At 33.0% G+C, this 12,500-nt stretch overlaps 2 protein-coding genes and 1 long non-coding RNA gene across 8 annotated transcripts in view; 2 read left to right on the top strand and 1 right to left on the bottom strand.

Annotated features, from left to right (window-relative positions):
- Positions 1-2,683, bottom strand: part of LOC124429107 (ras-related protein Rap-2a) — a 3,861-nt gene extending 1,178 nt beyond the window's left edge. The window contains exon 1 of the mRNA XM_046973953.1: positions 1-2,683. This exon is cut by the window's left edge and continues 1,178 nt beyond it. Within this exon, the coding sequence (XP_046829909.1) occupies positions 2,021-2,566 (546 nt within the window). The 5' untranslated portion in view covers positions 2,567-2,683 and the 3' untranslated portion in view covers positions 1-2,020.
- Positions 2,684-2,720: 37 nt separating this feature from the next.
- LOC124429104 (phospholipid scramblase 1) overlaps positions 2,721-12,500 on the top strand; it is a 10,748-nt gene continuing 968 nt past the window's right edge. Inside the window, exons 1-5 of one of the 6 annotated variants that reach the window (XM_046973948.1) lie at positions 2,819-5,248; positions 6,889-6,984; positions 8,762-9,182; positions 12,046-12,144; positions 12,386-12,500. The exon at positions 12,386-12,500 is cut by the window's right edge and continues 103 nt beyond it. In XM_046973948.1, the coding sequence (XP_046829904.1) occupies positions 9,062-9,182; positions 12,046-12,144; positions 12,386-12,500 (335 nt within the window). In that variant the 5' untranslated portion in view covers positions 2,819-5,248; positions 6,889-6,984; positions 8,762-9,061. Of the gene's footprint in view, positions 5,249-6,867; positions 6,985-8,761; positions 9,183-11,535; positions 11,814-12,045; positions 12,145-12,385 lie in introns of those variants that run through there. The other 5 variants (XM_046973949.1, XR_006943371.1, XR_006943373.1 and 2 more) reach the window with 5 other exon arrangements.
- Positions 9,544-11,512, top strand: LOC124429108. Its single transcript, XR_006943374.1, has 2 exons — positions 9,544-10,410; positions 10,955-11,512. It is a non-coding gene; the product is annotated as an uncharacterized LOC124429108 (long non-coding RNA).

The following is a 12,500-nucleotide window of genomic DNA, read 5'->3' as shown; positions in this document are numbered from 1 at the left end:
AACAATAACAATAATAATAATAATAATAATAATAATAATAATAATAATAATAATAATAACAATGATATAACTAATTAATTAATTAATTAATTAATAATAATAATAATAGATCGAGTTTATGTAATGACTGTAATGGTATTAAAGCGATATTTAACATCGTATTATATGATTTTGATCACACGAGAAAATTACACACGATCTACTGCTACGTACAGGGAGAACTGCTCTTTTTCTTCTTTACACTCATCGATATCTCTCTCTCTTTCTCTCTCTCCTCTCTATATATTTCCTTTGACTCATTCGACAATGTAGAACTGCGCCAGAAGATACTGCGTTTGTATAAAGCAATGGACACTTTGGACATCGTTACAAGTACCACATATTGGATATAATCGTTGGGATCAATGTGCCTCTGCAACCTTTGGCATAAAGTTTATCATGGATTTATATCCTTTGTTTTTCTTTTTTTTTTTTCTTTTTTCCCCCTTTCCAAATTCACAGTTACATATAAAATGATATAAACATAAGATCATATTTTCTTGGATTAGAATGATATATAAAAATTAAAAATGGCAAAATTTAATTTGAAAAAGATTAATTATATCGCAGTTTTGTCGCCATCACGTTTTACTCAAGCCACCAACGATTTTTCATTTTATTGCAAGCGATATGCAAGAAAGATCTCAACATAATTATATAAAGTATGAGTAGAAAGTAAAAATAGAAGAATATCGTAGAAGATCGCATTTGATAATTGCATAGATATTTAGCAAAAACATTGAAACCTCAAACGCAATTTTTCAATATCCATTTACGATGTTCTTCTTATTTGCTTCATTTCTATAAAATATTTCTTTAGAACTAGTGTACTGTACAACTAATACGAAAGCCATTAAAGTAAGTCGTATATAATTTCTTTTATACGACGTATCCTTTAAAGAGGCCTCCGACACTTAAGCATAGGTAACATACTATTGACGCAAATCATTGCACAAAACTTGTCCAAGATCAACATCTTGGTCCTGCGTACAAACCAAAGTCGTTTATAACTTGTACAGATTTCTTTTTCTTCGATGACTCTTATAAAAACTTATAAATTGTTAAAACTTCTTATCTATTTAATGTATCTTACGAAGGTCACTCTAAATTTACTTCACAAGAGAAAAAGCACGACCGTCGTCATAAGGACAGTCGACCATCACAGTGACATAAAAAAAAAAAAAAAAAAGAAATAATAAAACAAGCTACTCTTACATATCCTAATTCCAAATTAATTAAGATAGACCAGCATACAACGAACAATGTTAATGTTCTAAGACAGTTAATAATAAAATCGAGTTTGGTTTAACAAACGCAGACCAGTTCAAATGTTGCTCTTGGCTTTATCCATGTTCGTCACTTTGGAATATTGGTCCGTTACCAAAAAAAATTCACCTCCTTTTCTATGCATCCTTACATGTACCATTATATATTACAATAATATTACATATAATACTATCCATGTATATTAAAATATCCGTTTGATGGTCGCCAAAAGTAGCTGACCTTGTTCCTCCAATAGAAAAAGAACCGAACTAGCATATATAGTCCTTAATGTTGGCTTTCAAAAATTCTCAGTACAATCACAAATTAGTCTCGAAGGTTGGCGAATTCGTCGCATGGCTTGGCTGAGCTCTAAGAGAAAGAAAAATCGGATTACGAAAGAGAGAGGGGAGAACGGAGGAGTGGGGGGGGGGGGAAGAAAAGGAAAGAAAAGAAAGGAAAAGAAATTTCAATTGGAAAAAAATATTCAAACTCTTAAAGTTGAGTTTTCCAAAAATTCTTACGGTACGATCCAAAAGAAGAAAGAAACCGGTGAATGAAGATAGAAGAAATAAGTAATGAAAAATAAGAAGAAAAAGAAGAAGAAAGGATAAAGATTCGATAGATAGTTCGTGCCAATTAGCCAGTATTAACGTAGCTATCCTATAATTATACGAATAAACGAATTGCCGATAAAAAGTAAACGTTTGATTAAGTATTAAAGGACGCTGCAGCAGCAATAGCTTTTCTTCTCTTTCTCAGGACTGAAGTTCATTTCGCGCACAATTTCGGCAAACATCTCGTTGACGTTCGTACGATTTTTGGCGGAGGCCTCGACGAATGGACAACCCCAAAGTTGTGCCAATGCATTTCCCTCGGCGGTGTCGACTTCTCGTTGGTGTTCTAGGTCAAGCTTATTGGCAACAAGTAGTACGGGTACTCGTTCTGTGCCTTTGACACGAGTTATAAGCTCCTTCATCGCTTTGATATCCTGAAATGTCTGATGATTTGTCAGACTGTAAACTACGACAAAGCCCTGACCATTTTTTATATAAAGATCGCGCATACTCGCAAATTGCTCGGTACCGGCGGTGTCGAGAATTTCGAGTACGCAAGGCGAGCTATCGACTTCGATTTCCTTACGATAGAAATCCTCGATCGTTGGATCGTATTTCTCCATGAAGCATCCGGATACGAATTGGACGGTGAGCGCGCTCTTGCCCACCCCGCCCGAGCCGAGCACGACAACTTTAAATTCGCGCATCTCGTTGTCGTCCTCCTCGTCGTCGTCGTCCTCTTCGTCGTCGTCGTCGTGGTGATCGTTGGCGGTGGCTCCTCCTCGTCTCTTCCTCCTCCTCCTCCTCTCCGCCGCCTCCTCCTCCGCCGCCGCCACCACCACCCCCTCCTCCTCCGCCGCCGCCGCCGCCGCCGCCTCCCCCTCCTCCTCCCTCGATCCTCGACGTGTTCACGAGCGGTAAGGAAAACCCAAGAGAAGACGTCAAGCGGAAGCGGAGCAATGCACGCGGAGTGTCAACAAGGACTACTGCAATCGAGGGCGAGAGAGAACAAAGATTCAGGCCTTATCGCTATTATTTTACCGAAAAAAATGATCAACAATAACAGTAGTAATAGTACTACTAATACTAATAATAATAGTAATAGTAGTAATAGTAATAGCAGCAACGACAGCCAATCGTTCTTCTTCCTGTCCGTCTTTATAACAAACACTATAAGAAGCAGGCTGCGGGCTGCTCGTGGCCGCCGCTACCAACACCATCCACCTCTTCCTGGCACCCGCACCAATAACACCACTGCCAACACTAAAGCTACTACTATTAATTGGAATAGTAATAACACAGTAGACAACGATGACACTACCAAGTCCACTTCCACCTTAGAAGATGACAACGACGACGACGATGACGACGACGACGACGACGACGACGACGACGACGACGACGACAACGACACTGTCCGATTTATCAGTAGTACAATTCCGTTGTTATTGTTGAATGAACGACGTCTGATCCTTTCGAACAAAGGCATCGATGGCACGATGAGATATCTCTACTATGGATATCACTTACGAGACTCGCCCCAGGCACTAAGGTACTTTTCCTCCCGATACTTGCAAGACATGACACACACCAACGCCTTTTACACTCTCTTATTATATTCCTTCTCCTCCTCCTCCTCCTCCTCCTCTTCTTCTTCTTTTTATTATTATTATTATAATTATTTTTCTTTCTTTTTTTTCTTTTTTTTAATTTCTGCCGTTGCTACTATTGCTTGTTGCTGCTACTGCTGCTGTTGCTGCTACTGCTGCTGCTACTGCTGTTGCTGCTGCCGCAACCAACACGGCTTCAACGTCGCTAGTCTTCAACTATTCTCTCTTTCTCCTCCCTTCTCGTCTTCCACCTCCTTCCTTCCTGCCAGACCCGATCGTACCAGCGACCGCCTTAACCGTCCACACCACACCACACCAGCCTTCGCTGGTCCTTGCTACTACTCTCCTTCTTCCTTCCTCTCTCTCTCTCTCTCTCTCTTTTTATTTTCTTTTTCTCACTCACTCACTCACTCACTCACTCTTTCTTTCTTTCTTTCTTTCTTTCTTTCTTTCTTTCTCTCTTTCTTTCCTTCCTTCTCGTCTCGTCCCGTCTCGTCTCGTCACGTCTCTTCACTATGACGTGCGAGACGCCATCTTGAAATTCACCTTTCAGCCTTTTTCCCTTTCCTTTCCTTCCTTCCTTCTTTCCTTTCCTTTCCTTTCTTAAAGAAAAATTTTCTCCTTTGCCTGTCACGAGTTAACTCGAGTTACAACCAACCATCCGTCCTTGGATCTCGACTAAGACTACTACTACTACTAGTCTCGACCCTTACTCGTCCACTCCCGCGCGAACCAAATATCCGATCTGTCTCTCTTCTACTATTCTCGATCGTTCATGAAAGCGTTCCGTCTATGCCTTTCCCCTCCCACTTTTCTCTCTCTCACTTTATCTCTCTCTCTCTCTCTCTCTCGCTCGTTCTCAATCACTTAGTTTCTCTATCTCTCTCTCTCTCTCTCTCTCTCTCTTTCTCTCAGTGTGTGTATCCCTCTCTTTCTCTTTCTCACACTTCCCGAATGAGTGACTGTCGAACGTCATCGAGCGCTTTTCCGATCACACCACGTGACACTCTTATCCTTCACTCTGATTGGTCGTTACAGTAAACGTCCACCAATCAAAATTCTAGACGAGGATTTATTCTAATCTTTCTTTATATTTGTTACTTCATCTTTTTCATCTACTTTGTCTCCTTCTCTTCTTCTTCTTCCTTCTTCTTCTTCTTCCTCCTCTTTTTCTTTCTCTTCTTCCTCCTCCTCCACCCTTTTCTTCTTCTTCTTCTTCTTCTTCTTCTACCGATTCTACTTATTACCTCTTACTTCTTCTTATTGTTAGTGCGCCCGTGTTGTTTCTACTACTAACGATAGCCGAACGTAGGAAAAGTTCTCTTGTCTTTTTACCGGATGCAGGGACCAACGTTGGTTTCTCTTATCTTTAGGAGGAGGCTAACGATATCTACGACCTCGACGTTCCCGTTCCCGTTCATTGTGGTTACACTTACTTCGGAAAGAGCACATTGTTAGGATTACTACTACTGATAAAATAAGCCGCTTTGTGATGATATCCCAAAAGTAGTTATGATAGATATGGATGATCCTAAGCACCTTTCTTAAAAATTTCGTTTTTCTTTTTTTTTTTTTTTTTTTTGTTTCCTCTTTTTCTTTTTCTTTCCCGTTGCTCTTTATCTTTTTCCCTTTCTTTCTTTCCCTTTTATTTTTTTCTTTTTAAATTTCCCTTTCCCATCTTATCTACTTCCTATTCTCTAACAATTTTTCCTTAGTTCGTCTTATAACATAATGATCACTGTTAGAATATTTCCGGTACGAGCACGAATTTCTTACAAGGTAAGGCAACGCCCTCTTTCATTTATTTATTTATTTGTTTATTTACTTATTCATTTATTTATTTATTTTTACCTTTTCTCTTTTGTTCCATTTCTTTAACATACGTATGACGTGGTTATTAACAATGTTCGTTTTGTTTTCTAATTTTTTTTTTACTTTTTTTTTATTTTTTTTTTTTTAGCTAAAAAGAAAAATCTGACGAGGCTTCTTTTCTTTCATCAAATATTAATAAACATTATTGCTTGTACATAGTACGATCTTACGTGATCGTAATATATATATATACATACGTACTTATCTACATTCATCTATACATACTACATATATGCACATACACACATATACATATATATATATATATATATATAAATAAATAATATATATATATATATATATATATAAATAATATATGAATATCAAAAAATATAATCGACCAATGCGAAACAAAATCTTACTTTAAAGATGTACACCCACATGAAAACGAGCCATGAATACTTTCGCATAAGACTCGAAATAGATCGATGAAAAATTCTATTGCGCATATCACATGCATATATATATATATATATATATAAAATATATATGTATACATATATATATATATATATATACACCGTTTCTCCTTATTCGCTTTGATGTTCCATTGGGAACATTGATAAAAATAAACACGTACAGTATTTTTCGAGGAAGAAAGGAAGAAAGAATGAAAGAGACAGCAGACATTGAAAATTCAAGTTCGTGTGAGTGAGTGAGTGAGTGTGGAGACACTTTCTTTCGACACAGACAGAGATACACATACACACACAACAATAAATAAATATATATATATATATATACATACATACGTACGTATAATTTCTCGATATTTCTATTTATAGTTCGATGCCTTCATTTTGCTATTTTTTTTTTTTTTTCTTCCCCAAGAACCGGAAGTTCGCCTAGTCGTTACACTTATACATACATACATATATACATACATACATATATACATACATACATAAATACATATATATTCACATATATAATATATGCATTTGTGTGAATCTGGGTATGTGGTTAGTGTGTCTGCTGTTGGTATTAAATGTGCATGCACAAGTGCGTGCGGTGACCGCTCGTCACGATCCTTGCGGTAGCAGGGAGCATAGGCGCAAATCGGATTCGATGACGTCATCGTTCCAACGATGAAAGCACATAACTAAACGATGCATCATTTGTGTGTGACACGGGTCTCTCTCTTCGGTTAAAATATTCTCTCTCTCTCTCTCTCTCTTCTCTATCTCTCTCTATCTCGTTCTCTCTCTCTCTCTCTCTCTCTCTTCTCTATCTCTCTCTATCTCGTTCTCTCTCTCTCTCTCTTGCTCTCTCGTTCTATCTATATGTATATATATATATATATATGTATATTCTTTTTCCTCATATCTACATTCATAGTGAGATAATATCAATAGTAATGATTAGTTTAAAAGGAAGGATATATAAGTACGTTTGTCCTTCTCCACAGAAGATAGAAAAGATAGTCGTCAGTGCAACTAGTTATATATTACATAAGATATACACAGATATATATATATATATATATATATATATATATAATCATTAGTTTGAATGTTTTATTTCTAATCAAGTGCAACATCGTTTAGGACGTAAAATTGTTCGGCGTATTTTTCTAAGGGTTGTCGCTCTCCCCACCATGTCTTCAGTTTCTACGTTCTTTTAAAAATTACTTATTATCTTAAGTAAGTAAATATGTATTGATATATATATATATATGTGTGTGTGTGTGTGTGTGTGTGTAATAAAAGCATGGCTTTCAAAATCGAGAAACTTTCGAAAACATATTTCGAATTTTTGTTTCTCATTTCTTTTCGTCCAATTACCAATCACTTAACGTTCAATTATCTTATAAACTCTAAATATATGCGTATCTAATAATCGGTTCGTGGTATTGTGTGGCATGTGTTAAAGAGGTTAGTGTTAATACGAAAGAGAGAGAGAGAGAGAGAGAGAGAGAGAGAGAAAGAGAGAGAAAAAGAAAAAAATAAATACATACGACGGATTCAATCCTATCTACGTATATATATATATATATATATATATACATATACATACACACACATATATATGTATGTATGTATCTACCTACGTATACTCAATCGGTAATTTTAATGATAAATAATGTACATGATTACATGCGTAAACAATTTTCTTACGATCTGACAATGTGATGAATCAGACCTGGTTATGTTGAGTGTTAACAACACAACATAAATGCACACTCACATTTAACTTAAGTCACGTATCTCTCTACCTATATCTATTTATCTATCCATGTATGTACGCATGTAAGAGAAATTGCTTGACAATGGCGTCATCGATAATGGTAATATTTGTTAAAAGAAAAAAAAAAAAAAAAAAAAAAAAAAAAGAAAGAAAAAAGAAAGAAAGAAAGAAAGAAGAAAAAAGAAATAAAGGAAAAAAAAAGAAATTAACAAAAGAGAGAAGAATCATTTTTTTAAATAGCATTCTAATTCGTTGTAACGAACGTTTGCATTATGATTATATATATATATATATATTTTCTTTTGTCATTTGTTTTTACTCTTGCATCGAATTCGAACTAAGCATTATTATGCGTTATTTCTTCTTCCAGTAAGCAAATCGTTAGAAAGGATGCTTATTATCCGTGATACGTGGTGCGTTATCGTTATTCCGTTCGTCTCGCGCTTCTCACATTAGTTACAATGACCTTTTAAGAGTGGCTCGTGCCGCCAGTATGCTACGCCGTTCTCGGACGATGACCTAACCATCATCGTGTTGCATTGTTTCAATATTAATTTAAAAAAAAAAAAAAGAAACAAACAAAAGAAAAAAAAAGAGAATGAAAGAGAAAGAGAGAGAGAGAGAGAGAGAGAGAGAGAGAGAAAGAAAGAAGGTAGCTTAAAAAATCATATTTAATTTTTTTTTTCTTTTCTTTCGAACCAAAAGAATTGTTTCAAATAATCTCGAATTAATCATATATATATATATATATATATGTATTCTTTAAAAATTTTTCATTTATTTATGTACTTTTTCTTTATGTGATTTATGATCGATTGTAAAAGGAAGAAAGAAAGAAAAAATAAATAGAGAGAGAAAAAAAATGCAACGCGTCCTCTTTCTTTCTCTGTTTCTCTCTCTCTCTCTCTCTCTCTTTCTCTCTCAATGGAGGGTGCATTTCCTCCTACTTGCTTGCACGTCCTTGCGTTATATGACACTAGCAGCGCACGCTTCTTACATGTGTGTTAGTAAATGGTAATTATTTTGAAGAGAAGCGCTTGCAGTGCCATCTCGCGGTCTTACATTGAAATTATTGCCGCGCGACGGTCGGTAAAAAAGATTTTAAAGTTTTTTTTTCACGCGGGAAATTCGAAGATAAACTCCGAAGTAAAATAATTATATCGCGATTTATCAATCAATTAATTAATTTATTTTTCCCTTCGTCACTTTCAATCGTTATTTTTATATTTTCAGATTGTTTAGCATTAGAGCGGATTGAAAAAAAAAAAAGAAATTACGAAGGAATAAATGGAGAAAATAGTCGATGATTTTTTTTGAAAGAATATGTATAAGATTTATATATATATATATATATGTATATATACCAGTTTTTAAATAATGTTTAATTAAGTGTGCATATGACTGCCTGCGTGCGTGGGTGCGTACGTACGTCCGTGTGTCTATTTTTAATAATTTTGAAACTGGAACTTTCAAGTTTATATGTTCTTCGAGAAGTAAATTAAAAAAAGATAATTAAATTAATCGAGAGCAAAAATGAATACTCCGTATCTTCAACCAAGTCCCATGCCAATGAATCAACCATGGATGCAACCTATTGCGAGTGCACCAGCATCAAATGAATTTCCATTGCCGTATGCCCCACAGGCACCGCAAGGTAAATATACCAATTATTATTATTATTATTTTTTTTTTTTTTCGAAAATATATAATGTCCAAATCATTATCTTAATATATATGTATATATACACTAAACAATATATTTATAGTATAATACAATGAAATATAAAATGTATTGCATAAACTATACTATATTCCATAAATATAATATAATTAGTATTATACTCTATAAATTACTGAAATATATATATATATATATATGAGAATAAATATAATATAATATAGTACAGTATACATATATGAGATAAATTCGTCTCCTTCTTCGTTCGGTTTTTTTTTCTTTTCTTTTATTTTCTATTATTTTATTTTATTTTATTTTTTTTTTTTTTTTTTTATAAATAAGGAAGCTTCTAACTGAATATATTAAAAAAGAAAAGAAAAAAAAGAGGAAAACTACCAAAGCAGGGTACCGTGTACCTTCCATGATAAAGGTTACTAGCGATGTATAACGATCAGTAACTAGATAATGGTCGTCTTCGTTAACGGAGATGTCAGATAGATTATTCCCCCCACAGTTTCTCTTTACTCCCACCTACACGAATTGTTCCCTCTTATCAGATCACGACAAACAGATAGACACAGATAGATAAACGGACGGACGGACGAAACGACCGACCGACCGACCGACCGACCGACTGACTGAATGACTGACTGACGAAAAGTTAAAGTTCGATCACGTTTTGTCAAATTTGTAACACGAAGAGAAAGAAGATTTAATTAATTTTTGATTTAACGTTATTTAAAAATTCGTGCGTGTGTAAATATACATTATCGTTGATTGAACAAAAACTCAAGTGACATTTTTTTGAGATAATACATTTCGAGAACATTAAAATATCAGAGCTCTCTTTCTCTCTCTCTCTCTCTCTCTCTCTCTCTCTTTCTTTCTCTTTCTTTCTCTTTTTTTCTTTCTTTCTTTCTTTTACGTGCAAACGTAAAATATTGTGACGGGAAACAAGAAGAATAAAGAGGGATAGAGATCAAAAAGAAAAAGAAAGAAAAAAAAAATAATAACTTAACACTCTCGAGTTTATCGTTATGTAAATAATAATAAAAGAAAAAAAAAAAAAAAAAAAAAGAAACAAAAAAAGAAAAATAAGAAAAAGAAAGAAAACGTCTGAGTGCAGTGATAATCGCAAATTATAAAAAACGATGATATATTTTCAAGCAGTCTTGTTCACGTTATCTCGAAATATTTAATTTACGTACGTGCCTCTTATATAATCTTTTTTCATTCTTTTCTTTCTTACGTTTTTTCTTTTGATTATTTATTTATTACTCTATTTTTTTTCCCTTTTTTTCCTTTTTTCTTTTTTTTTTTTTTTCTGGGTGTGTTAAAATTACTATCGTTGCGTGAAATTGTTTTCCTCCCCCCCCTTTTTTTTTTTTTTCCTTTTTATTTTTCAACTTTTACTCCTCGAACATATGGAACAGATTTTCGTAAACTTTTTTATTACTTGAAAATTTCTTAATTTGAAGAAAACTTTTTTTCCTTTTAATCGAGTCAATAAAAATTTCGCGAATTTAAATGAATGAAACTTTGAAATTTGACGCAAGAAATAATTCAACAATTTCCTATATAAATTTTTCTTTTTCTTTTTTTTTCTGTTTTTGTTTTGTTTTCTTTTTTTTTTTTTTTTTTTTTAAGCTAAACTTATTATTATTATTATTATTATTATTACTATATAAAAAAAAACTTGTTCTCCGTCTTTTACTCCTTTTCGTTCAAATTTTTTTCTTTTTCTTTAGTTTTGCTAAACGTCTTAAGGGAGAACATTTTTATTAAGTGAACATTCTTGATTTCTTGTTTGGATTAGTACGTTGGAAAATTTTCTACGACCTTTCCTCCGTTTAAAATACAAATAAAGAAAAGAAAATCTATTATCGTTGATTTGCGTTCTTGTTCCATTTTATCCCTTAAATTTATCTAAAAAGATAAGAGAAAACAAGAGAGTGAGAGAGAAAAAAGAGAAAGAAAGAAAAAGAGAAAGTAGTAAATACGTGTCCTAAAGGAAAATACACGAGTATATTATCGACGTTTACGATGAGAAAAAAAGAAATGCATTATATGTTATGCACATAAATAGGAAAATAACTAAGTGTTTTCGCGTTATCTAACAAATGGCAATATTATAAGCGTGGACGTATTTATTTCGACGATTGTATGTGGATTAACGTCGACGAGACCAGATGTGTTAATAATAATAATAATAATAATAATAATAATAATAATAATAATAATAATAATAATAATAATAATAATAACAATAATAATAATAATAATAATAATAATAATAATAATAATAATAATAATAATAATAATAAAAAAGAAAAAAGAAAGGAAAAGAAAGAAAGAACGAAAGAACAAATATTTTTCAACAAAGAAGGAAAAGGATAGAGAAAAGAAAAAGGACAAGAAAAAAAGAAAAGAGAAAAGAATATTTCGAAAAGAACGTGAAGTGATGGATTCGGAATATCTCGAACAATCCTGGAACAAAAAAGTGGAACAGCTACGTAGATATCTTCGTACATTGATTAGAAACACAATTAGAAAATGTCGTTCGAAAAGGAAAGGATACACTAGATTTTTGACCGACGATGAAAAAAGGTTCAAATAGAATATTCTTCTTTTTTTTTTTTTTTTGTTTTTTTTTTATACATTATACGGTATATTTGAAAAATTATCTTCCCCTTGTAATAACGTTGATTAATAATATTGATCATAATTTTGATTAATTGATTGACTATTAATTAATGAGGAAACAATAAAAAAGAAGAAGAAGAAAAAAAAAGAAAGAAAGAGAAAGTTTATACGAGACATGTGTGTTTTGTATTCACAGGTGGTTGGCCAATACCCAATATGATTTGTCCACCAGGTTTGGAATACCTTATGGGCCTTGATCATTTGTTTGTGAAACAAAAAGTCGAACTTTTGGAAGGTTGGTAATAAATATCTTAAAAAAAAAAAAAAAAAAATGTATATAAACAATGAATGTCAGTATATATATATATATATTATATACATTATATACACATTTTATTATTGTGATGTATTAAAGTAACTCTTAAAATATTTGCCCTATTTATTTTGAGACATCCTATATATATATATATATTAATCTCTTAGAAGATATATTATATCCTATAATCATTGAAATTAATAATATTAATTATTTTCAGTTATTACCGGATGGGAAACGCGCAATAAATATAACATATTGAATATAAGAGGTGAACAAGTTTATTACGCTGCTGAAAAATCTGACTGTTGTTCACGTTTTTGTTGCGGCACTTA

This window comes from Vespa crabro, chromosome 14 (genome assembly GCF_910589235.1).
Source record: "Vespa crabro chromosome 14, iyVesCrab1.2, whole genome shotgun sequence".
Classification (NCBI taxonomy): Eukaryota; Metazoa; Arthropoda; class Insecta; order Hymenoptera; family Vespidae; genus Vespa; species Vespa crabro.
Note: the sequence above shows the minus strand (reverse complement) of the source record. Positions and strands in the feature narration are given on the sequence as shown.